Source organism: Desmodus rotundus, chromosome 1 (assembly GCF_022682495.2).
Source record: "Desmodus rotundus isolate HL8 chromosome 1, HLdesRot8A.1, whole genome shotgun sequence".
Lineage (NCBI taxonomy): Eukaryota > Metazoa > Chordata > Mammalia > Chiroptera > Phyllostomidae > Desmodus > Desmodus rotundus.
This window is the reverse complement of record NC_071387.1, coordinates 30,595,643-30,621,742: the sequence shown is the minus strand read 5'-3', so window position 1 is coordinate 30,621,742 and position 26,100 is coordinate 30,595,643. Positions and strand designations below refer to the sequence as shown.

The following is a 26,100-nucleotide window of genomic DNA, read 5'->3' as shown; positions in this document are numbered from 1 at the left end:
GCTCCACCTGCAAATACCATTGCATTGGGGATTCAGTTTCGATGTATGAATCCTGGGGGGACACAGCCATTCAGTCTATAGCAACCTTCCTCCTGCACCTGGCACTGAGCTTAGCTCAGAGGAGGGTCCGACTACAGCTTGACTTCTGGATGTAAAATTTTGACTTCCTTACAGCAGGGTAAATATCTTGGCAAAACTCACATTGTCATTGGCGGGAACTCTCACACAATGCATAACATTTGTTCCTCATATCACCTTCTAAGCGTATGTTATGCGGCTCATCACAGACGAAGGGAGCAAAGCTCCTGGAAGTTAACTGCTTATATCAGCACGCTGACAGGCAAGAGCTGGAGCTGAGACTCCCAGCCAAGGCTTTTAGGAGACTTTATGCCTCTGCCTTTTCCACAGCCCTGGTACAGTCTCTCCCCTCATGGGTCACCTCTGTCCCCATCACCTAGCATGGGCCTGGCCCCAGCAGGAGTGTGAGGAGGGAGTGGGCCTGAAGCTACAGCCCCCCGTGGCAGACCTCAGGCTTCCCCCTCCACCCCTTTCTGTGATGGTCACTGGGGGCAGAGGTGCTGCTGGAGGCTGCCTGTCCGTGTGCAAGGGTGGCATTTCCACCCTCTCCTGGAGGACTTGCCCATGGCCTCCAACCTGCTGTTGCGCAGGGGCTGCACACACCTTGCTTCCTGGTGCCCCATATCTGAGGACAGTAGGCATGAAGCCTCTGTCCCAGGAGACCCAGAGACAAGACTTGTAACATCGGGGTGGAGGCACCTGCTCTGTCTCACGAGTTCCCAAGCGCTGCTGCTTCTCTTTGAAGTGTGTGCTTCTAAGACATGGCCATTGGGAAGAAAGGAGCTGGGCCAGGGCTCCGCCGCAGCAGCATCTCTCTCTCTCCCTCAGGAATCACCTTCGTCACCATCCATTGCCAAAATGAATGGAGGCTGTGCAACCAGCTTTATTAAATATGAATGAGTCGCAGCCCAGGGCCCCCACACGGTCACTCGCCTACTCCATCTCTGGCAATTACTGCGTCGCACACACTGTGCCAAGGGGCGCAGCGGTCCCTGCCTGCCCTTGCACACTGACACCACCCAGCAGGGGCAGGCCTCGGGTCTGCAGCTGCCCTGGCCCTGCCGGAAAGACACCACTGGGCTTCTGTGCAGCCAAAATGCTCAGCTCTGAAGGCATAGGGACAGGGTACCTCCCACAGAAGGACTGTGGATTGTTGAGCTCCGAGCTCTGGCCGGAAAGGGCCTGCAGCTTTGGAGCCCAAAGAAAAGGTCCCCAGGCTCCTGAGCTCTGTTTGCATGTGAGAGGCATGCGGGAGCACCCAGTTTTAAGATCTGGCCTAGGTCAGGGTTAAAAGGAAGTGTGCGTGCCCACACTACTAACGAGCACAGATTTGATGTGTGTTAACGTAAACCTCACAAGAAGCCCCGCGATTGGAAGTTTCATGTTAGCAGGGTCCTTGTTAGCCCTGTTCACTGCTGTGTCCTCGGTGTTGGGCCAGAGTAGATGTCTAAGCACTGTTTGTTGAATGAATGAATGAGGTGGATGTTACTGACCATTTTAGAGCTAATGAAGTTAAGGTTACAGAACTCAACCGAGGTTCCCCAGCCAGCCAGTATCATCGGAGCCAGGAGTCAAATCCAGGGTCGGGGCTCAACTATCGCTCCATTTGGCCAAGCCGGCTGGTGGCTCACCTGGAGCTTCTCCAGGGTAAGACTCTGTCTCCCCCGCCCCTGCTCAGGCCACAGTCCACCACTCTAGTTGGTCAGATTTGTTTGGACCCCAATTTCATCAGAAGAGCCAATAAAATTCCCCACAACTCCTTGTGGCTTTGTCAAAGTTGCCGGAGACCATCCATGAGGTGATAAAGCAAATGAGCTCAAACTCTTATTCTGAACTTAAAAAATTACTTTTATTTTAGGAACCAATAAAATTATGGCAAATATTTACAAATAATTATCTCACATTAAGATCACATAAAATCAATTTTTCACAAAGAACAGTCACTCATGAACAGACATACAAATATCGAAACTACCCAATCTTATTGCAAGTTTTTCCAACTAATCTAAAATAAAAGTCTTGCAGTTAACCATTTAACTTAGAATAAAACCACAAATTCCAGGTTTGACCAGAAAAGAAAAAGTTAAAAAATTAAACCAAAACCCTACCCATTTTCTCCCACATCCCACCCCCAGCCCCTGCCCTCCTCCCAACAAAAGAAAAATATGTCCAACATCTTTGGCAAATTGGCACCGCTGTCATTACATTCAAATATTATTACACACAAAAGCAACACACGTCACTAAGAAAAAAACATCAATATTTCAGTTGTTTTCTACTAGAAAAAAAATACAAAACATACACATTTTTAAGAAGCATTTTGTTTTCAATCTGTTGGAGACAGATCATCTCCCACTTTCAAAGGCAATTTAATTGTGTTTTTTTGTTGTTGTTCTTGTTTTTTTGTACTTTTTTTTTTTTTTTTACAAGTAAGCTTCTATGCAGGCATCACAAACTTTGGCGGATACAGTAGATACATATTTCTTTGATGTCTTCCTGGCAAAGAGTTCCATGGCAATGTAATCTGCATTTCTACAAATACTCAATGTCCAAAGGCCACTAGAGGGTGAAACACCAGGGCAGCATCTTCCAGTAGGAGTCAGGGCGGAACCCTGATCTACCCTCCGCCCGAACTTGGAGGCCCAGCAGCTGGGGCCAAGAAGCGGGGCCCTCGGTATCCACTACCCCACACTGTGCTGGCGCCTCGGGGCCAGGGGTCGGGCCTGCCTCTTCCTGAGCCCCAGGCTGGGCTGCTGCCAGGTCTGCGCACCTTCTCTAACCAAAGGCAGAGGGCAGCAGGCGAGAACTGGCAGGAGAAGACTCCGTGCTTTCTCTGAGTTTCAAGTGCGTCTGAGATGTGGGTGTGTGTGCACGTGCGCGTGTACACACGCTCCTGTGCACGGATGGAGGGGAAGGCCAGAGTGGGAGGCTTGGAGCTTTGCAGGGAGTTTCAAATACACTCAGGACTTATTTATTTTATTTTTAGTTTTATGGCAATTAATTGGTTATTGAATGGTGGGAGTGTTCAACTCTCCATTTCCTCGAGTGCAATAAAATGGTTTCATTAAAATGTGTTCAGGCTTGAAAATAAGGGAGCCATTAAATGGTTTCCTTTCTGTTCCACTCCGAGGGAAATGCGCCGTGTGTAAATCAAAAATCCATCATCCCAAATCACTTGTTCTTAATGGTGCTTTTGGAGACAATGCGGGATGTGGCAACAAGCGTCGTGATTTAGGAAATAAGGGCGGCCCAGCATCCCCAGTCGCTGGATGGGGTGAGCGGGTCTGGGGAGACTGCAACTTGGCCTCCTGCAGCCAGGCCGCAGGTCAGGGAGGGGCACACAGCTCCCCTGCTCTTCCCCATGCTTCCCTACTTGGGCTTTGGACAGAGCTGCCCCAGACTGAAGGGCAGATTCCTGCCCTCTCTCTCCTGCCCACAGGCCGAACACACTACCCGAGACCCAGGCCCCTGTAGAATGCATGGAGACCCCCTCAGTAACAGATACGTCGCTGCATTTTCTCCTTGAGCCTCTCAGGAGTCTAAGATGTGAGAAGAACACCACCAAGACTCGCTGAATCGTGGTGATTCTAACCCCCAACTTGAGATGGCCCCCTTGGGAGCACATGGACTGAAACTCTAGAACCCTGTGGTCCCCTTTGATTTTGGGGGGTCTAGGAACAGGACCCCAATACTGAGAAGTTATAGCAGATGAAAGGAAGACTGGTGCCTGGCTGCTCCCAGCAAGCAGCCATGTCAGAGAAGCACAGCCCGCTCCCTCGTCAGGGCAGCAGGCAAGGGACTTGCTTCCAGTCCTCTGCCACGCCACCCCCCCCCCCCCCCCCCGCCGGGACCTGGCCGCCACTCTGGAGGCGGAAGCTGACCGTGGGGAAGTGCGGATCAACACTGTGTCTCCGCCATGAATATGTAAGAGGGAATCCTGAGGTACAGGGACTGAAGGGACCAGGGGCTGAAGGGGCTGCCGGCAGGTGGGGCAGACCGCTGGCTAGGGGTCATGGCCTGACTGTCCAACTTCCCAATAATGCATTTTGTTACCTTTGAAGAAAAGCATTTGCCTTGGACCTCTCCCAGGACAAAAGAACTAAAGGAATAAATTCTCCAGGAGCCCTGGTGTGCGTGCCTGGAAACCATCAGAGGCAAGTTCCCGGATGGGTGGCAAGTCCGAGACTGCAGAGCCGGCCTCTTAGTAGGGTCACCGGGGGGCTGGTCCAGCTGAGAGTGTGGTGGGGTCCACCGGCCCCAGCCTGGGCCTGGCCTGCAGGGGCCTGGATTTTCCTCTGCCCTCGGGGCGGCCGTGCCTCAGACGCATCTTGTTTCCAGGTATTTGTCAGGAGCGCTTGGTTTAAGATTTGCCCCTCGTGGCTAGGAGCTGAAGTCTAGCTGAAATGTCATGCAGAAGGGGGTGGCTGGTGCCAGGGGCTGCCAAAGGCAGGGCAGTTGCTCTGGGATGTGACTTCTCATAAAGGGATTTCACCCCTCAGTGCCCTGCGGTCACGTCTGGGACTCTTCCCCGCACACGCGAGAGGCCCCAGCAGCACTGACCTACCAAAGTCAACAGTCCCCCCACCCCGCCACCTCTGACGTTTGCCTTCACCTACCTTCAAAGCCCAGACTGTCTCCAGGAGCCCAGGATGGGGAGGGAGGAGGACAGGGGCCAGGGGCTGGACAACCTGCAGTTCATCGGTCTGGGCTCCCGTTGCCCCCACATTTGCGACGAAGGGCAAGGAGGCGAAGAAGCGAGGGGGCATTGGACAAAGGTTGAGGTCACAAGCTGGTGTCCAGTGGCCCATAGGCATATGATTTTTGGTGGGCAGAGCATTGTAAAAGCTTTCACAGTGGAATGCCAATGGAAGGGGCACGCAGCCTTTGGATCTTGGGTCCTACCACCCGTGCTGATTCATGTCCTGCCCAAGGTACAAGCTTACTCCACCTGCCTGGCCCGGGGAGCAGTTAGGTCAGGGCCTTCGAGGTGGTGTGTGTTTCCCAGGACTGTGGGCACCCCAATGGCCCTGATGACTCTGCCTGGGGACTCCTGCCTATTGTCACTGCCAGGCCCGGAGTCTGACTCACAGTAGAAAGGATAAAGAAAAGAGTGAGCAGGCATCTCATGACCCTTGGAGGCCTCAACCCTGGGAGTCAGAGCTGGGCCTGTGTCCAGGCCCTGGCAGGCCTGTGGGGTGGCCTTGGGTGAGCTCCAGTCAATCCCCTATGAGCTTCAGGGCACAGCAGGAAGGGAGTCTGGGTGAGTCAGGAGGGTTGCTGTGAGTCTGGGCAAAGGCTTTTTGGGTTGGCTTTGGTGTTCATGAGAATCAGGCTGGACCAGCAACACCTCCAAGCCCCAGGCTCCTCCGTCAGGCCAGCCTCTGGCTCCCTGTTCTTTCTTTGCTCACTGCAGCTCTGGACGGTTTCTTGGGGGTAGCAGGGTGTCTTTAAGCCACACTCTCCCACAACAGAAGCGCAATTCCACTGAGAGAGAATTGGGCCCAGAGATCTAAGAATTCACTTCGCCTCTACTTTGCCCTGTGAGTCGTAAATCTCACAGGTCCCATCTGTAAAACGAGCATCGTGACAGCCCCAGGGGGTGGTCAGAGACTGCAAAGCACCATACGAACCTCAGTTATGAAGGGGCTAACCCAAACTAAGGCGCCTTGGGAAAGGGACGCCAGGTTTGATATGTCATCAGAATTCTCCAAGTTGGAGCTAGACTATGGAACCAAAGTTTCATAAAATCCACAATGTCCTTTTCAAAAAGTCAGAGCTAGAACATGGGGCTAAAGGCCCATGGAGAAACGTCCCAGGCCTCTTGCCACAATGCTGGTGAAGGCCCTGGCCTTGTGTTTTCCATCTAGAATCCTCTGGCATCAACGACCGTGTCCTTTGGAACCCTTCTCTCCAAGCTCCCAGGCAGCCCTACCAGGCAGTGTGGGAACTCCGTTGGGGAGAGCGGTTGTGAGTGTAAGAACATGCCTGTGCATCGTGTGCTCTTGTGCTTCTGCCTGGCAGCCGAGAAATCAGTGGCTGTCTAATGAATACAAATGCAGTCTGAGGACCAGCAGAGCCTCAGGGGAGAGAGGAAAGGTGTGGAGGGAGCTCATCTCAGCGCCAAGGAGCAACAGGATGGGTAGAGGGGCACTGGTGGGGCCAGGTGGGCTTTGCTGAGGGAGGATGGTTGTGCCTTAGGCAGCCAGTTCAGGGAAAGCTGACCACCTATGAACAGCCTGAGACCACAGGAGGGATTAGGATCCAAGGATACAAGAGGTCGAGAGGTCTGTGCAGCAGACCCCTGACCCCATCACTTCCTTCAGAAGGGAGGCAGGGGGCAGCTAACCTACTTCCTTCCATTTTGCCTGGCAGGTGGAGGCTAGAACAGTTTCATCCAGCAGGTTCCAGGGCAGTGGGTGTGCCTGCAGTGGGCTCATGGGCTCCACCTCCACCCTGGGAGACTGGGCTTTCTCAGCAGTTCTAATAGCCCTAGGCCGCCCCGTCTGCGGCAGTAGGCAGAGAACTATCCCCTACTGGCTCACCATCAACTTCCCTCCCCAGGGATGGGAGGATCTCCACATGCCAGGGGTAAGGGGCCAAGTCCCAGCCCCACCTCTGCCAGTCAGGACTCCACTTTGCTGAGCCTCAGTTTCCTCTCTGCCCCACCACCTTGCAGGGGTGCTGGGGAGGAAGCACTTGCTGGTGGCCAGAGGAGGTCTGCTCTGTCTCCAGGGGTGGTCCCAGGCTCCCTCCAGCTGGGCCTCAGTTTCCCTTGAGGGGAGCTGGACTAGGTCTTCCTTAAGACTGATTTCCACCCCTCTGGGTGTTCTTGTTTCCCACTTGGTCCAAATATTAGCAGGACTCAGGTACCCACCTGCATACGCTTGCTCAGCATGGAGGGCCTGCCCTAGCTCCCCGTGAGGGAGGCAGGAAGGAGAGAGATGTCACAGGGCCCTGCCCCGAGGCTCAGAGAGGGGAAGAGTCTTGTCTGAGGTCCCACATCAAGGCAGAGGTGCAGCCAAAACGAGACCTCACAGGGTCAATAACCTCAAGTGCGGACTCTCTCTGCCCCAGCTCTGCCAGCCTGGTGACATGTAAACTTTGGGGACATTGTCCCATGAAATGCAAAGCCCACTGTCATTGCTATAATTCAGCCCAGATTTAGACAGAGCCTCCATCTGGCTGTTCTGAGCTGGCAGAAAAGACTGTGCAAGGGATTGAGGCCCTAGGCAAAGAGCTGGTGGTTCCTGGCACCCTTATCTCAAAACCATTCCCAGTTCACCTGCCAGTTCCTCACTGCCCACCCTGTCCCTCTCCCAGGAGGTCTTCCTCTGTACCCCTGACCCTCCCAGCTGGCTGTACTCTGATCACTCCTGCCCACCGTGAGTTCTACAACTGCCCCTCCAAGTTCCCGTGGCCCTTGGCCATGACCCTGACCATTATGGCCACTTGTATCAACTGGTAGATACCCACTATTTGAAGGTCGGTATCTGCCCCCACCCCAGCTCCTCCAGTCCCAGCAGCACGCTAGGCTCCTCGAGGGCGGGGAAGGGCTGCCCAGGAAGTTGTGGTGGACTGCTGCAGGTGTGCGCCGTCTCCAGCACAGGCAGCCCCTCTTTGTTCATCGTTGTCTCCATGGCAGAACAGGCTTGCCCAGACCCACTCGCTGGGGTCCTTCAGGGTAGAGGCAGTGTCCATGGTGGGTGTCCAAAGGGATCAGAGCCTGGGAATGCCTCAGAAAACACATGCCAGTTCAGGCCGGCGGTTCCAAGGACTGGGGGGTCAGGAGTGCCTCAGGCCCCACCTTGGACCATGATCTCCCAGGTCCCATCCAGCCCTAACGTTCCAAGTCCACAATGCAATCAGCACCTGGGGCGTCTTACTTTAGAACAGTAGTTGAGGGATCTCCCAGACTGTTCTTTGAGTCATTTGATATATGGAAAAGGGCTGTTACACTGCATGGACCCAGGGAAATGGAGCAGGAAGCCAGGGTACCTCCCCGAAGTGTGTGTCTCCTGGGGAGCAGTCTCAGCTGGGGGGCAGGGAGGGGGCTTGGAGCATACCAGTCTGGTGAGAGTCCTAGTCCAGACATTAAAGAAGTAGCGAAGAGCAGGAGGCTAAGGCCCCGAGTTGGACATCCTCAGTCCAATGGACAGCTCTGTGTGCACCCTACGGGGGCACCCAGGGCAGAGGGGACGCTCTGCGCACAGGTCTAAGACCTCCTGTGACGCACTGGGAGTGCTGAATGCATAGCAGTGGGCAGTCTGCTCAGCTGGACCCTCGGGCCCAGGTAAAAAGCAAGAGGGTATTTACACAGGTGCTGTTGAAATGACAAAAGCAAGGTCTCCGTCCCAGGCCTGGGGCAGGAAGACGGGCAGATGGGCAGACAGCTGGGGCACTGGCAGGCTGGCTGGGCTGCAGTAATGTGCAGAACAGTCTGTTGGTTTGTGGAGACCTCATCACTGTTGGGAGAAGCTCAGCAATTGACTCTGAGAAATGGACAGGTGTTTAGAAGTCTGGCACCCATACCATAGAACCCCAAGTCCCTGGCAGGAAAAGGGAGGCAGAATTTCAGGAGAGTGGGAGCTCGCTGGGGGATGGTCTCGTTGGGCCCCTCTGGCCGTCTTTGGAGGGGGCTGGGAGGCTATCGCCCTCAGTGATATGTGTCATAAGTGCTTGGCGTTTGCCTGGTTCCGAGGGTCAGTGCCGGTCGTAGGCAGTGGCGGCTGCCGGTGGGGCAGCTCCGCGGGCAGCAGCGCTGTAATAGTATGGGGAGCCTGGAAGACAGAGAAGAGGGCGTGGAGGTTGGAGGGCGACCTTGTACCTGCAGCCCTGTACCTGAGGCCCACGTTCAGAGGAAGGAAGGGGATCGGAGCTCTGAGAAAAGAGCTCTGGGGAAGGCAAGATTATCTTGTCAAGCTCAGGCTTCCTGGAGGAAGCGGGTCAGGCTGGGCTTGGAGGACAAGAAGATTGGGACATGGGGACACTGCCTGCCTCCTGTGACCTCTAGACAGGGCCAGGGGGAGGGCCCTGTACCCTCCCCCTGTCTCTGGGTGGTGTTACTGGACTGCATGCTTTGGATGAGGCCTCCAGGAGTCACGCTCTGTGTTTGCCCTCCTCCCCAGGGAAGAAACAGTGCAAGGGGCTCTGGGAGACCAGCAGGGCCTTAGAACCACCGAGATCAGAGACCTTAGGTCATCTCTTCCTTCTCCAGGTGGGGAAACTGGCTCAACAAACCAAAGCCAGGCGCCCAAAGCCACAGGGCCTCTCGGTGCCAGAGCCGGGCCTGGAGTTCCGGTTGCCATCCCTGGCTCTGTTCATGGCCTGTTCCCCCTGAGCTGGACTGTGTTTAGCCAAGTGGACAGCAGCTGGGGCCCTGGGAGCCTTCCTAGACCACACGTCTGCTGGGGTGGGAATAGCAAGGTTCTTAATTTCCCAGGGGAGGTGACACGTATTGATTCTGAAATCTCACCCAAATCCAAACCAATCCTGGCAAGTCTCCCAGGTATCATAACCGGGCACCAGTGCCTGGGAGTTGCCAGCCAGGCTCTGTCACTCTCGGCCGAGTGCCCCTGAACAAGTGGCCCCACCCCCCTGAGCCTCAGTTGTCTCGTCTGTAAAAGGAGGTTGCAGTAGTGCTGTAAGAGGCACCATGAGATGAGGACATGAAGGTGCTTTTGCAAGCACTTTGTATCCACGAATCCTTTAATTTCCATAATTCTATTAGGTAGAAACTAGTATTGTCCCCATTTAGCAGTGGAGGAAACTGAGGCACAGAGAGTAAGTCCCCGCCCAAGGCTCATATAGCTAGTGGCACTTTAGCACCAGCCACCACCCCTCCAAACCCAGCCCCGATGAGCAGACACACTGCCCCCTCCCGCGGCCCCACGAACACAGGCGGCTCGGGCAGCCGTGACGTGGAGGAGTGGGCAGTGCTTTGCTGTGCTGTTCCCAAAGGCATGGCCATCAATCCCATGCCTAGGTATTCCCAGAGATGAAGTAATTGCTGCTTCCTCTGTCACTCCCCTGGCCAGAGCCCTGACTCAGAGACACATGTAAGCCTCTTCTTCTCTCTCTTCTCTCTTCTGTGCGAAGGGGACAGTGTGAGGACGTGTGTGCCGTCCCTGCAAGCCTGGGCATGGCCAAGGAGCAGGGGCTGCCCCCCAAAACAGGCCTTGGGGACAGGAAATGGAAGTGAGCCCGCTCAGAGGACCCTGCCTCACCCCCTGAGTGACCACCCCCCACCCACACCCCCCACTGCCTCTTGCCTCTGCTCTGACTCACTCCTGCTCTCAGCGCCTAATCTCTTGGCCAGGCTGCCCAGGGCCCAGCACGAGGTTTCACGGCAAAATCAAAAACGCTTGCATTTACCGTGAGAAATGAAAACATCACTTCACAAAGCACTCTGTCTTCCTGGTGCCCATTAGACCTTCATCTAGAATAAACTTGTCCTTTCTTCTGTCATTTTTCCTCTCTAATTCACATTATCATCAATTTACTTCTTGACACAGTCATTCCGGGCTCCCACTCACTCTGTAATCCCTTTACAGCGGCCACAGACACTCCCTTTCTAATCCTAATTGATCGCCGCTGCCCTTCTTTCCACCTCCTGCCCTGCCGGCCCCCCCCGGCCCCCAACTGGCCTAGCCTGCCTGGGGGCCCCCAGATGCTGGTCCTGCTGCCCTGGCTAGGCAGGCAGCTCCTGAGGAGCAGGCTCAGCACAGATGGAAGTTCTCCTGGGACGTAAGTGTGTGACTTCATTAGGTGGCATCGGCCACCCTTACTTTGGTGGCGCATCTGTGAAGGAGGCTTCATCCAGGCCCACCCAGGGGTGGGCAGTGTGCATGAGGGCGTGAGCCCCTGGGAATGTGTATGTAGAGGGTCTCTCCAGTTCCCACAGTGCCCATTGATCTAGCAGGAGCACCAAGGAGCCTCAGAGTGGGTTCCCACATCCTGGTGCCCTCCCCTGACAGCAGAAATCAATCCACTTCCCCTGCTCCGTGGGACCCTTCCAGAGAAAGCCCCGAAGATACTCTGTGGGAAAGGCAGGCTGGTAGATGTGAACGGCCTGGGACTTATTTGCAAGACTGTGTCAGAGTGAGCCTGGCACCTCACTCATCTTTAGGAAAGTGGGCCTCCAGAGAGCATCGTGTTCAGCTGCTGCTTAAATAAAGCTGCCAGTGGTGATCATCCTCATTTTACACCTGAGGCCCAGCCTGGCTGATGACCTGGCCATGGTTCCCCAGGTTATCGACTCGGGCGGCACAGGGGCCGTTTCTCACATCTGTAGCTGCCCAGCATGTTTAAGCCTTTTCTGTTTTCCTGTGGTAGGAGGCCTGCCTCTCTGAGCTTGAGGTCAGAACTCATTCTCCCAGCTTCCCTTGCTGCTAGGGTACAGATGTGTCACCTGGTCTCTGCCAGGTAGACCCTCTCATGTATGACCTCAGTTAGGAAGGGAGCGACTTGAGGAGATGGGCTGAGACCCCATCTGCGGGGCGTGGGTAGCAGAGGCATCCGGCTCCCGGCAGTGGCAGGGCGGAGCTCTCAGGCCCCCTGGCAGCAGCACAGCGTGGGCGGCTTGATGGTGCCAACTGGCAACAGCAGGTGTGTTTACACTGGTGGTGTCGCTAGGTGTTGTTCCTGGCTGTGGGTCCCACGCCTGTCTCTTTGGTCCTCCCAGAGATTTTGGGAGCCCCTAGTATCCCTTAATAGATTTGTCTTCTGCTTAAATCAGCCAAAGTGCATTCTAGTGTTTGCAACTGAAAGCCTGACAGATAAATACTATAACCTGGCTTTCAAAAAACAGACCAGAGCTGTTCTCAGCTCATACGTGGTCAGAGCTCTAGAATTCTCAGGGCTTCCTCCTATGGAGGGGTGAGGCCTCTCTTCCTGGCTGTAGGGCTGTTCTGACTGAGTCGGTCAGGGAGAGTAACAATCCCACATCACACACTGGTTGTGAATATAGGCTCTGGAGTCAAGGCGACCTGAGTTTGGGCCCTCATTCTGCCATCTGCATGCTGTGTGACCTCAGGTAAGTTACTTAACCATTCTGAGTCTCAGTTTCTTCTTCTGTATAATAGATAATAGTATATGCTGTTGAAAGAATAAAGTGAGATAAGCCACAGGAAGGGTTTTGCCCAGTGCCTGCATGATTGGCAAGTGCTCCTTTGGATGAACAGAGTTCTGATTCTTCTTCCTCTCTACGTGGGCTCTGGCCCCTCAAGGCTCTGGGCCCCTCCCAGCACAGACACACTTGCCCAGGGCTCCCTCACCCGCAGCCTGGGAGCTCGCTGGGACAGAGTCCACATCTTCTCCACACCAGGCATGCAGCCCATGCTTAGTAATGGGATGTGAACTGGATTTCACTCCAGCTTGAGCAGCAAAGATCTCAGATGCAGTGTAGTCCCACCCTCTCTTCGCCATTCCTTTGGGCTCTTAGCTGCCCACACAATCAGTGCAAGCTTCTTGGTCTCAGGGCACCCCACCCATGGCCCCACGGATCACCCGCTACCTACTCCACCCATCTGCCACACCTTCCTGAGTAGCTCCTTCACCATTCCTCTGCCTCTTGGGCCCCCAGGCAAATGAGACTCTATGACACCTCATGAGAACTAGAGAAAGGTGCCCGCTCTGGGCAGCTGTAGCCTTGTGCCAGGACTTGGGCTTTGTGTCATGCATGGGCCTGATTCCAGCCTGCACTTATCCCTTGGGCAGGACATAGCTGTACATAAAGGTCCTAGGTCAACATGACCTTCTTAGGGTCATATCCCTATCACCAGAAGCCTCTCCCACAGTCTGGCCCAGGCCTCTTTTGCACCACATCCCCCGTAGGTCTCACAGCAGCTGTGGGACAGGACTGTGTCTGAGGCTGCTTTGCAGGCAGGAGTTCCCAAGCTCAGGCCTCCAGACCTACCCCCACCCTCACCCCTGCTGAAAGACTGGCCCAGGGAGATCATGGTCAGCCTTTGCCTCCCGAGACTGATGGCTGGGCCCCCTCAAAGCTCAGGGCCTCCTGGCGAAGTGTTTAAGGTAAAGCATTAAGTAAGTGGTTCAATATTTAGCAGTAATTTTTACCAAAACCAAAAAGGGAGTCTGAGAGGTCAGCGCACAGATTCAGCCTCTCCGGGAGGCCACCAATAAATAGTAAGAGCCTAGTTGTCTATAAAACTGGAAATCTCTAGGCACAGGGACCTGGAACGTTAATTGGCATTGTTCCTTATTTCATCCACAATGGTGCAAAATACACCAAAATGCTTTGGGCAGCCCAAGGTCCAGGTGCATGGAAGGTGATAGCCAGCAAATGATGGTGTGCATGTCATGTGTCTGTCCTAAGCAGCCCTGTTAAGCTTGACAGACAAACCTGGATGGTCTCTGAGGCATGTCCTTGTCTGGCCTTTGAGGAAAATTCCCAGCTGACTGCTGAGGGAGGGGTCAGTGCTCTGCCTGCAGGCTGATTGGATGGCTCTGCCCCCAGGAGGTGAGTGGTATTTGTGATGCCTGGGCTCCTGCTTCAGGCTCCAGAAACTTCAGCTCCAGCTGGCCCACTGGTTTTATGTAAGTTCATTTCAACAAAACAAAAGGCCTTTTAAGGATTGAGCCGCCCTTCTGGGTCTCTGGGATGGCCCGGGTATCTAGGTGAGGTTCACTGGTCAGGCTGGCCCCAGCCATGGACAATCTGCCAGTCTGAGGCCTGGGCAGAGGTTAGGCACCAGCTGAGCTTGGAATGGCATGCTTTGGCAAGTCTTTAGCCACAAAGTAACCCATTTCCAGTGGAGCTGGCTATGGTGATGACCACAGCAGACATCACTAATCACTCCCTGGGCTTCACAGTCCTCATCAAGACAGGTAGCCACTATCACTCAATCTGAATTGGCTTCTTTGTTGTCTATTTAGAAACTTCTCATCTGAATAATCAATGATTCTTAAGAAGTATAAGTTACTTTTGGGCAGGCATTTCCCCTTCTTTCTTCTTTCTGCCTCAGTGCCCTTTTTGTCTATGTTCCTGTTTTGTGCCATTTTCCTGTATCCACCAAAACATCTGGGGGGAGGCGACTGGGAATCAGGGCCCCAGCAGGCCTGGAGTGGTGTTCACTGTCCTAAGGCGCCAGCACATCCCCCAGATTGCATGTTTTTGGGGAAGCTACCCGCCCCACCTCAGCGACCGGGCGTCGGGATGGTGAGGGACCGTGGCCCACCTAGGGGACTCCATGGGGCAGCTGATGGCCCAGGGCCCTTGCAGGGCCTCCACCAGTACTCACCGAGCAGCCCCGGGTTGGGGAACCTCCAGGAGTCGTTGTAGGAGGGATACTGAGGGTGGCTGTAGGGGCTCCCGGAAAAGTCACTCCCTGCATGTTGTCAGTGGGAGAGAAACAGGAACCAAACGTCAAGCAAGTTCGGAAAACGCCAAAGGCATTAGTCTCTTGCACACATTGCAGGTACTTTCGTAACCAATAAAGGCAGGTCCGGTCCACACCCTTAGGAGGTGGACAGCTGTCACTGGCATTGTCTAGACTGCCCCTATAACTCTTTCCTGTTAGTGGAAGTGAACACCAGCCTCTCACCTGTGCACCATGGAACCACCATGTGCCAGGTGTTCCCTGGGGCTACTGGCCCATTTTGCAGGCGAGGAGACAGGTGCGCAGGTCCTCTCACAAACAGCCTCGATACGCCCACCCAAGTCCACAGCCCCCGACTGCCTGGTTCTCCGCCCTGCCTGGGGCCACTCCAGGACCCCATATCCCACGTGTTCCCTGAGCGGCTCTGGACTGAGAGCGGAAGGCGACCTCAACTCTCGTCTGGCCTTCTGTGCTGAGAGTCCGGAGGTGGCTGCTCCCGAGGCCTCAGCCAATGGGGACCATGAGACGTAAAGTCAGGCCCTCTGCCAGGAGCAGGCAGATGGCACTTTGCCGAGATGAAGAGACGAATCGAAAGTTTAGGGGAGCACAGAGGAGAGGGTGGGTGGGGGTGCTGGGCACTGGGGAAGGGACACTTGCTAGTGGCTCTGGGCATGCTCACACAGGAACTGCAGCCGCGCCAGGCTGGGGACAGCGTGGGGCGTGTGAGGGGGTGTGGTGGGACTTGAGGATGGCTCCCTCTTGCCCAGCTGCTCACGGCACAGGGACACTGTGCCTGGCCCTTCCCAGCGCTCTCGCTTCCAGCCCCCAGAGAGCCTCTTTACCACCAGCCAGTCACAGGAGGGGAGTTCAAAATTCCTTCCCTACGACCTGTCTCCTCCCTGTGACTGGGGGCCCCCAGAGGGCAGGGTTTGGGCTTGACTCACTGCAGAATCCCCCAGTGCCTGGCCCAGATTGTGTCAGAAGCTGGCTGCGGAGTGGCTTTTGAAGCCACTGGTTGCAGAGCATGTGGGCCCCTCCCTGGCGGTGGTGACAAGAGTTACACTGCCCGAGGGGCCACCATCAGTCTAAACAAGCTTCTGTGGATTCTTCTTAAGGATGCCAAATGTCCAAAGGGCAGGAGCCCCCAGGAGGGACCGGACAGATGTCAAAATGGGAGCCCCGCTCTTCCCCTGCCAGCCCAGACCCAAACGGAAGGCCTGCGGGACTTAGCCAGGTGTGGCCGGGACAATAAAGCAGGCCTGAGGGGCCAGCTGCTCCTAACCCGGGCCCAGCCCGCCTCCTCTCCACCGCCCCGCTTGCACAGGCAGAACGTGTGCGCGCGCACACACATCCACACGTGTGCTCCCCCCCAGACCTCTCTGGGGGCCACTCCCAGCCTGACAGGCCGAGCCTTCCAATTCTCTGTTTTTTATGCCTCAGTGGTCAGGGTGTCAGGTTCCGGCATCGGAGGGAGAGTGTGGTGACAGTGCTGGGCTGCTGCAGCCCAGCCCCGGCATATCCATCAGAGCCACAGCACCTTCTCCTCCTCCTCCTCCTCCTGCTCCTCCTCCTCTGGAAGGGCCTCTGATGGGGCAGGGTGGGGGAGCAGAGAGACAGAGCAGCCTGGAGAAGGAGGACAACCGCCCTCTCATCCAGGCCCCGGGCGCCCGTGAAGCTGCCCCATCAGAGGCACTTCCTGACAGCGCTGCACCTGGGCCCAGGGCACGGGCTGCACTGGCTGAGGCCATCTCTCCATCTTCATCTGACAGTGTCATGCCTGTCTGCCGGGCCAGGCTCCAAGGCCACCTCTTCTAGGAAACCTCCCTGATCTCCAGCCCCTGAAAAGGCATCTTGGGTCCATTTAGCTGAAGTTAATCAGTTAATTATGTCTGTGCTATCCATCCCAGATCCCGATCTTGTCCCCAAATTGGCAAAGAGCCCTAAACGGCTCCAACTCCAGTAGAAGATGGACCCAAGTCAGTGTCGTGCACCATCCTCCACCCCCTTCCCACCTGCCTGGCCTCTGCAGCGCTACTCAGATGCCTCTTCCTCAGAGAAGGCCCTGCCCCACCCCTCCTCCTACACATTCGGCACTGGCTTCGCCCTGACTGCTCAGGGGCCCCTGTGAGCTGGAGTGTCTGCCCTGCAGGTGAGAGTCTGACTCTTCTCTGCGCCCGTGTGCTGCCTGCCCCCAGCCCCGGGTGGACAGCTGGCGCTAGGTAAAGCACCGGCGGCTTGCCTACCTGCACCTCTCGCACAGCACTTTTGCACAGATGCCCCCGTGGGCCTTCCCCTCGCCTCCTTCTAGGCTTTGCTCCGACACTGTCTTCCCTGAGAGGTCTCCCCAGACCACTGCGTTTAAATGGAATCTCCTTCCCCTACCCCTCTTTCCTGATTTGTTTTTCTCCATAGAACTGGTCACAATCTAACATATCTTGTTGATTGTGCTTAAATACATTTCAGTGCCTGCTAGATGCCAGGCCCTGGGCTAGATAGGCATTGGGATAGAGATGTTAACTCAACAGACAAAACTCCCTGCCTCCATGGAGCTGACATCCTCCAGGAGGAGGCAGAATTAACAAGATAAGCACATGGCCCACCCGGAGCCTCTGTCTCCCATTTGTAAAAGGGCAGACAAGACCAAACAGGTCTAAAGCCCTTCTGGTCTGCTGAGCCTGATTTTCACTTCCCAGGGGCCTTGCAGGGAGGGAGGTCCCCTCCTTAGGGCTCAGTGGGCCCCACCTGATGCTGGCTCTCTTTGGGTCTGGAGGCTCCAATCTGCTGCTCCATTTCCCTGGCCGAACTTACCACCATCATGACACCCAAAGAGCATTCACCTTCTTTCCTTCAAATCCCATGACAGCAGCTTAGAAAAGTGAGTCTTGTTCAGCCAAGAGAAGGTCCAGGGAAAGCCCTGGGAACACTTGCTGGAGTGGGGAGAACGTGTGAGCCAAGACTGACAGGGTTTTGATAAGCAGAGGGAGGGAAGGCATCCCAAGCACAGCAAAGGTCCAGGGGTGGACTGGTCAGAGCATGACCTCTATCTACATGGACAGGTCTTGATGGGGCCCCAGCAGAGCCCAGCCACTGAGCAGAGTGGGGCGGGACAGGAACATTCTGCTTTTCTCCATCAGGGTCAGGACCAGGGAAGCCTTCAGACCAGGGAGTGCCAGAATCTGGAGGACAGGCCAGAGGAGGCGACCCTACGGTCAGGTCAGGAGGTCAGCCAGGGGGCTGCCGCCACAGTGCAAGCGAGAGGGAGTCTGAGCCCAGGAGACGGCATAGCTGCAACGTACAAAGACACAAAATGATGCTCCTCAAGTCCAGCAACGGTATTCTCGGGGCAGAAAAGGAAGGTCTCCTCTTCTGGCTCATTGTCGAGGCCCCTAGAGGTGCAGCCAGCTGACGCAAGACAAAGATCACACAGTAAACACTTCTCTGTGACTGCCCAGCACAAAGGACACCATGGTCCCTTCCCCTCTTTCTACTAAGTCACCTGTGTTGGGGACTATAGCCCTCTCCCACCTCCCACACATTTAGTAAAACCTGCTACACACTTGAACTCCTTGTACAGCTGAGCTGGTGTTTCCTCCCCACATGGAACTCGAGGGGAGCGGCTAAGGGCCGTGTTTGGGTGGTCAGCGGGGTGAGGTGAAAGACTGTGTTCCCAGAGCGGTGTAGAGCAGAGGCCAAGAACTCAGTGACGTCCGGCAGCCTGAGACAGAGGTGAGCGAGCGGAAGTGAGCCTCCCCTGGCAAGTCCTAGAAATCTCGGGGGGGACATGGGACTCGTCCACGAGGTGGGGCATGAGGTTTGCGTCAAGCTTGCCTTGATGTCAAGGTGCCAGAGACCTGCCAGTGGCTGTTGGTATGCTTTGTCCTGGGCCAAGGAGTGATGGGGCCAGAGGGGGCAACTGCATGCATGAAGGCAGGGAGGTGGGACTAGACAGATGGTACACGACAGAACTCCGGACACTCGGGACTGACGCCCCCTCTTCAGCTGCCATCTACGGGACCAAGAAGAGAATGCTGGTCCCCTTTTAGGTTCATGGCCCACAGGTGTGCTTTACCACCTCCACTCCTGCCCAGAGCTGCCCACCCTGAAGGAGACAACAGAAAATGGCTCCAGACTGAGAACGCCAACAACAGCTGGCTTCTCCTGGCATCCTGACACCAACCACCTTGGCCCAAACCCTCACTCCCCGCCTCCTGGAAGAGTCCCATGTCCTCCCCAAGATTTCTGCAGCGTTCCCAAGGGAGGCTCACTTTTGCGCCTACAGCCTGGGTGGCCTTGGGCCTCAGTTTCCTCATCCGTAAGATGGGGGGAAGGAAAGTCCCTACTTCTTAAGTTGGTGGAGAAGATCAAGTGGCTTCATAGTTACAGAAGATCTTTGCATGCCCCTGTGTGGTGAGGGGTTGGTGTCTTCTCTTTGTGGATGCTAGGCGAAATAAGCTCTGCCATCCCCCCCAAACCCTCTGACCGCAGCCCCAACTCCTCCTTGCCAGGATCTTGGGGAGGGATGACGGGGAGACTAACCGGGGGGTGGAAAGAAATATAGACCCACAGAAATGTCAGAACAGGAAGGGAGCGGAGGGTTTGATAGATGGAGAAACTGAGGCTCAGAAAAGAGAAGGGACTTGGCAGAGGCCAGGCACACGGGGTCCCCTGAGGCCAGGAAGGCAGAAAAGAAGGACTGCTTGGGAACTGCCTCTATTTGGTCTCTTAGAAGAAAAAAAACAAGAGGGCGAGACTAGAAGGAGATGAAGAGCACTCTCCAGGGGTGTGGCACCCCGTCTCACGACACCCCCTGGAAGGCGAGAGAGCCGACATGCTGAGGCTCAGGGTCAAGGGACTTGGCTTCTCACTGGACATCCAAGGACTGGCGACCACTCCCCTCACTCCCACCCAACCCCAAGCAACGTGCTCCTTCCTGGAGTTGATAGGCCCACCACCATCCACACACAAAGCTGTCTTACACTGAACCTCACCGACGTCTGCTATTACTCGTAGTGTCAGATTATTAGGACTGGGACACATGTGGGAGATAATGGACTGGGACACATGTGGGAGATAATTTCCCTCAACCTCCCCTGTCCCCAGGCCACACAGCCAGGCAGGGACAGAGCAGGGAGCTGGGGCTTTCACCACCCCAAGGAACACTTCCTGGGGCTCAGCCAGCAGCCAGCAGGGGAAGAGGAAGTCCTCCCCTCCAGCCCCTTCCACACATGGGAGGTTGGTGAATTTTCAAACACACAGCAAAGTGGAAGAATTTGATGGTGAATACTTGCATACCCACTACCTAATTCTACCATGAACACTTTCTTATACTTGTTTATCATATATCTCTCCACCTCTCTAGCTTTTCATTCATCTTATTTTTATGCATTTCAAAGTAAATTGCAAACATCAGTATATCTTCCCCCTAACTATGTTAACATGCATATCATTAAGTAAAATTCATTATTTGTTTACAAGTTTTTTCTTTGAGTGCAAAGTATACACATAAGGAAGTGTGTACATTTTAAATGTACTATTGCTGTGTCTTGGCAAATGTGCACACTTGTGTAACCCAAACCTCTATCAAGATATTGAACATTATCATCACCCCAGAGCAAGTTCTCTCACACTGGAGAAGGAGGACTTCGACCTACTGAGAACCCAGTTACCAGGGGATCTGATAGAGTTATCCCCCACGGACTCTGAGCTCTGAGTTAGCACTGCCGACCCAAACCCCGAGTGTGGAAAGAGGCCCCTGCCCTGCAAATCAAAAACCCTTCCAAAGCCACTAGACAGAATAAAGCCAAGGAAGGTGTGTTCTTTCCTCAAAGACACAGAGAGAAAGCAGAGGCTTTAAGACATTTAGGCCTTGGCTGGTGTGGCTCAGTGGATTGAGTGCAGGCCTGTGAACCAAAGGTTGCTGGTTCGATTCCGGTCAGGGCACCTGCTTGGGTTGCAGGCTGGGTCCCCGGTGGGGGGTGCGAGAGAGGCAACTGCACATTGATGTTTCTCTCCCTCTCTTTCTCCTTCCCTTCCCCTCTCTTTAAAAAGAAATAAATAAAATATTTTTTTAAAGGAAGACATTTAGGATACATTGTGCCTTTCTCCCAAACAGTACTGCCTTCCAAATATATTAAAGCTAGTTATAAAAACCAACGAGGTAACTAGAAAGGACTGATTAAAATAACAGTTTATAGGGGGCGCACAAAAAAAATGCACTTAACGTAGCTGTCCTGGAGGACCCAGGGCCAGGAACATCACCAGGATCAGAGATGTTTTCAGTTTCCCCTTCACTAAAAGCTCAGAGATGGCAAGAAAGTCGAAGTTTCCTAAAATTCTCAGGAGTGACAGGTAAACCGGCTCAGCATAGCTCTTAATTAACCCAAAACGACACCTGCCAGATGATGGGGATTTGCAGAGCACGCTGGGGGCCGACCCCATCTGCAGATGGTGGGCTCCCACCTCTGCTCGAGACCTTGGCCGGCTGTAATTAACATATGGAAAGACTTTCAAAGTGACTTCGCAGCCAAGTTCTATTTCTGAAGGGTTGAAACTGGGCTTTGAGACAAACTCTTTACAGAGGAGGGGGAAGAAAGGATTGGAAGAGGACTGTGAGATTTCCCCAGCTACTCCCCATAGTTTTGTAAAAACATATGTTGTGCTGTGGCTTGGGGTCAGTGGGTACCCAGTGCGCTGCTGTCTGAGGCTGCAGTGACCACAGCGCCCCACGCAGGCAGTCCGCCTTTCACGTCTGTACACTGCATATGTGATATACAATAATGAACGTGTTATATTGCTATGTACTACAATGTATTACATATACAACATGCATGCATATACACATAATATACACATATACGTGTATATATAATAATTTGTGTCACACATACACACATATATGCATGTATATAAGGTGGGCAAAAAGAGGTTTGTAGTGTATGTGAAACACAGGGCTTATTTTGTGTTATTATTAACTAATGTATTATTTTCCATACAAATGAATATAAACCTACTTCCACCCCGTTCTGTGTATGGATATGTACACACACACACAGGATTCTGGGGCTCTGTCAAAGCTCTCTGAGTGACCTCGACCAAGTCCCTTCTCTCACCGAGCCTCAGTTTCCCCACCTGTGAAAGCTGTGCATACGGGAGAGATGCAAGTAACTGACCTCAAAGGGGTTTCTGCACTAAGACTCCTCCTGTTTTGTTGTCACTGCACCCAGCCCTGGCCCCACGCCCTTGGAGGCCAAGGCTTCTCAGCCTCCCTCTCTGCAGAGCAAGGCCTTCCCGGGCTGCCAGCAGGGAGAAGAGAACCAGGGTAAACGCAGTAAAGGTCAGCCCTGTCAGCCCAGGGTGCCTGCACGCAGAGCATCGATCCGTTCGTGGGAAAAACCTCTTCTCCCACCAGCTCAGGCCAGCCACGAAGGCCTTCAGAAAAACAGAGAGAAGAGAAAAACCCAGACAGAGAGGGTGAGAGTGAGGGGGAGAATGCAGAATGTATCTCATTTCTGCTTCGCCCGAAGAGCCCTTGACTTTGCAGTTGGATGGCAGTGCTGGGGCGGGGGGCGGCCACAGCGAGATGGGGCTGGAGACCAGGCTGGAGCCCCAACTCTGCCAATAACCAGCCACAAGGCCGTTGAGTGATGGTTCTGGGCCTCAATCTGGTCCTCTGGAGAGAGGAGGCTGCTGTGCCTTCAGCTCACTTCTTGCTGTCCTGAAATCAAGGACCCTGCAGGGAACTCAAGGGGAACAAACCCACTGTCCTATTACAGCACCCCCACCACACACCAGCCTTGAAGACCCAGCCTGTAAATAATGTCCAGGAGACCTGTGGTGGCAGTCAAGGCCTTGTAGGGCCTGGTTCCCACGGCATTTCCCAAGGTGTCACCCCATGCCCCCCGTCTTAAAGCCATGCTCCAGGCCAACTGACATTCCTCCCATGCTGTCCCCTTCATCTGAAACGCCTCCTTCCTCCCTCTCCTCCTGTCTAAATCCCTAGACTTGTGGAGACCCACCTCCAATACCGCCTGCTCTAGGAAGCCTTTCTGGATCAGTTGTCTCAACTGAGAGAGAGCATTCTCCCACACTCCCCTGCACCCCCAGCCCTGGGTCCACCCCTGCCCAGACTCAGTGGTTGTGGCCCTACCTCCCTTCCCCGTTTGGTGAGCCTGCGGCTCCTCCCTGAGGGCAGGAACCAGGCCTGATCCTGTGTGGCTGACAGACTCCAGCAGCCCCCTGGCCCCCGGCACAGGGCCTGCCTGCAGCCCAGATGCTGGCTGGGCGCTGCTTGTGCCAACACACATTCCTCGAGCCAGCCCCTCTCACCATCAGGCAGAAACAGGTGCTACCAAGTGTTGGTGAAGCACTGGCCTTTGATCTTTGGATGAAGCATGAGAGAGAGAGACAGAGAAAGGCAGCAAAGCACACAGAAAGGGGAAGAGGGCTACGTTGGCTGAAGAGGCCAGGGTACAGGCCCCACGGTGGAAAGGGACCCTGAATGGGTGCTCTCCTGAGGGACGAGGACCCCACCAGGCTTCAGTGGGACTCCCTGCCACATAACAACTGCACCAAGGTTAGCTCACTCTAAAAGGACAAAGAGGTGTCTTGTTTTCGTTTTTTTTTTTTAAAGCAAAACCCACTGATAGTTACAGCTCAAAGAGAGTAGGACCGGGCTGCATTCTGTGGGGCTGCAGCTGGGCTGAAAACAGGAGGTTTTTCTTTAGTGCTCATCAGGCCATTGAAAAATGCTTGGCCTAGAAACCTGAAGACTTCTTCTGAGTGACCAGAATGTTGCCGGAAGCCTCCATCCCGCCATCTAGGCTGCCAGGCGGCCGGGCCCAAGAGTTTGGTTGGGGTAACACCACATAGTGTTCCCAGGAACATCCGACTCACACATCTGTGGTGGATGATGTCTAATGAACACTTGAGGGTTGTGGTCAGTCCATTCGATTCAGCATTCACAGAAGCCCTACTCCACTCAGAGCTCTGTGCTAGGACCCCCAGGCCTCAGGAAACTATCTGCATCTAAGGGGATTCTTAGACGCAGAACTAGACATTTGGGTACTAGCAAAGGGCAGGGTGGATTTGGGAACAGACCTGAAGCTATAATTTGTTCTGGCTGGGGTATCCAGGAAGGCTTCTTGTAGGAAGTGGCGGTGACCTGGTCCTTGAAGGACACTGAAGCTGAATCATTTCATGGGTTACTGAAATCTGTCACTGTGCACCTTTCACCAGTCCTGGCTGTGTTCTAAACAGTCAAAATGCACTGCCCCATCCCCATGGAAAGGAGCCTGGGGGTGAGGCCCGTCTCCAGCTCCTCAAAAACAGGAAGAAGCTCAGCAGGACACAATGTGCCCTCCAGCGGAAACAAGCCACAGAGGCCCGACTCCTCTCGCTGAAGCCCCTGACAAGGCAACTGCTGATGTAGGACCTTGGCTAACACACCCAGAAACCCTTAGCCAGGTCTGAGCCACATCATGATTTGTATAAATAACTGTGAGAAGGCCGCACCGATGCTCTGCACGGGGACCGAGAGCAGCCGTGACTCTCACTCTGTGTTGGTAGCTGAGGTGAGGGGAAGCCTGCAATCTTGGAGCTGCCGGGGCCCGTCAGAGCCCCTCGGCCCCTGAACTGTGTGGCCGTTCAGACATCACTTTGCCTCTCTGAGCCTGAGATACTCGTGGGCGACGCGGCATGACAGCACTCTCAGGACTAATGCCGACATACTCAAGTCTGTCGTGAGTCAAAGTGTGAGGAGCTACCTGGTGCCCCCCTCAGTCCTCGGCACGCAGCACATGCTCTGTGGGGCTGTCGAAAAACAGGGCGCCCTGGGGCTTGTTTTCTAGTGCAAATTATATTTCCAGATTTTTTTTCATATTTCAACAAGCACCCCAAATTCTTGATTGTAGGGGAAGTCTTGACCTAGGAGCCAGGACCCCGATCTCATCTGTCTCTGTCCTTCCCATGTTCATGTAGCCTGGAGGCCGGCGGGTGGGAGGCAGGCAAAACTGGTTTCCCGTCTCTGCCACTAGGAATACTTTTCCTCCCTGACTCCTGCCCAAATGCCCCTTTGCTTGCTTGAATGAGACCAACCCAATGCCCTTTTAAAGTGTTCTGGGAGGCCTTTCTGTGGGCAAATCGACAATTGCCACCAGGCTGCCTCTAAAGCTGAAACCAGTCCCCAGCCCCTATTACCAGCTCCGCTCCCAGACTCAAAAAGTGGCCCCAGCCCCCTCCAGCTCTGAGGCCCTCCAACTTCCCGGCCCACTCCCAGAGCCTTCAAGGACCCCTCTCGGCCCCACGTCAGCCCAAAGCTGAGTTACTTCTCTGTGGCCTAGACCTTGGCCTGTCCCTCAGAGCAGCCAGGGGTCCTCCTCTGAAGAAATCGCCTGCCCCTGGCTGGGTCTGGCTCAGCAAGCAGGCCAGAGCGTCCCCACCGCTGGCTAATGAGAGGGAGGTGATGGTGTCATACCTTGCTGGGAAGTCACAGTGCTAGTCCCGACCTGTGCCTCCTGCCATCAAATTTTAATGCTGCTGCTGACATATTTATGGAATGCCTGACCAAGTGTTTGCGAGAAGACCAGACAAGATTTACCTGCACAATTACTACCAAGATGTGCGGGCGCTGCTGTGTACTGGGAGCGCAGCCGCGCAGAGGCCGGGAGCCCCAGTGCGCCCCAAGGATTGCACTCAATTCCACACACCTTTCCTGCCCACACCCCCTAACCCGCCCAGGGCCTGGGGGAGGCGGAGATGAATCAGACACGGTTCCTGCCCACCAAGAGCCCGCAGTCTGCAGGAGGGGACAACACACACATAAATTACTCGGTTCCTGGGTGACTGGGGACCAGAGAGCGGGTACAGGTATGAGAGGCAGGCTGGGCAGAGGAGGGGATGGGGGAGTTATTTCTCTATCAAAGTCAGGGTCAAGAACAGAGCCAAAGATGGCACTCTGCAGGGTCATCCAGTCACTTCAGCTCTGCTGGCCGCTCCTCTGCCTGGAGGGGCTCTTAGAGCTCGCCACCCTCCCCCCTGCTGGCCTCAGGGTCTCAGCAGCTCCCCCTCCTTCAGGACCTGCACCCCCACTCAGTCCTTCCAGTGCCCTCTCCAGAGGCTGCCTTGGAGGCATGTAGCCCCCCAGTTCCTCACCCTTCCTCACCACATCAACAAACCCCTTTCTCTTTAAGCCGCATTGTTCTCCCACAGTGGAGCTGCCCCAGAGGGCCGGATGCAGGGCGGTTTTTAAGACCAGGCTACGCCTCGTGCTAGCGAACTCGGAATCTCTGGCTGGGGTCAGGTCTCAGTGTTTGCCCAGACTGCCGAAGTGCTTCCATGTGCAGTGAGTTTGGGAGCCGGCAGCAGCGCTGGGGAGCCTGTCAGAAAGGCTGCAGCAGCCTGGGCCTCGCTCCAGGTTGACCGAACTTCCGAGGGACGGTCCACAGGTGGTTTGTGTGCAGTGAAGCCTGAGAAGCACAACCCACGCTAAGGAGTTTCCCGGTGTCCTCAGAGGCACATTGGCGTCTAGTCCCCGGGCCCTCTGAAAAGGTGGCCCCAAAATGGCCGACCTGGAAGAAGACTGACTGCCAAGAGGGGCTGGCTAGCGTGGGTGGCCTCCAAGCAGGTCGCGGGGCAGCCACCACCATCACTCAGCCAGCATGATAAGGCCCGGGCTCTGTGGAGGGGCGTG

The 26,100-nt window shown here is 54.9% G+C and overlaps 1 protein-coding gene across 4 annotated transcripts in view; it reads right to left on the bottom strand.

Annotated features, from left to right (window-relative positions):
• Nucleotides 1-3,919: 3,919 nt before the first annotated feature.
• PAX5 (paired box 5) overlaps nucleotides 3,920-26,100 on the bottom strand; it is a 170,738-nt gene continuing 148,557 nt past the window's right edge. For all 4 annotated transcript variants that reach the window (XM_045195266.3, XM_045195267.3, XM_045195268.3 and 1 more), the window contains exons 9-10: nucleotides 14,337-14,423; nucleotides 3,920-8,855 (exon numbers count right to left, since the gene is read on the bottom strand). In XM_045195266.3, the coding sequence (XP_045051201.2) occupies nucleotides 8,779-8,855; nucleotides 14,337-14,423 (164 nt within the window). In that variant the 3' untranslated portion in view covers nucleotides 3,920-8,778. The remainder of the gene's footprint in view (nucleotides 8,856-14,336; nucleotides 14,424-26,100) is intronic.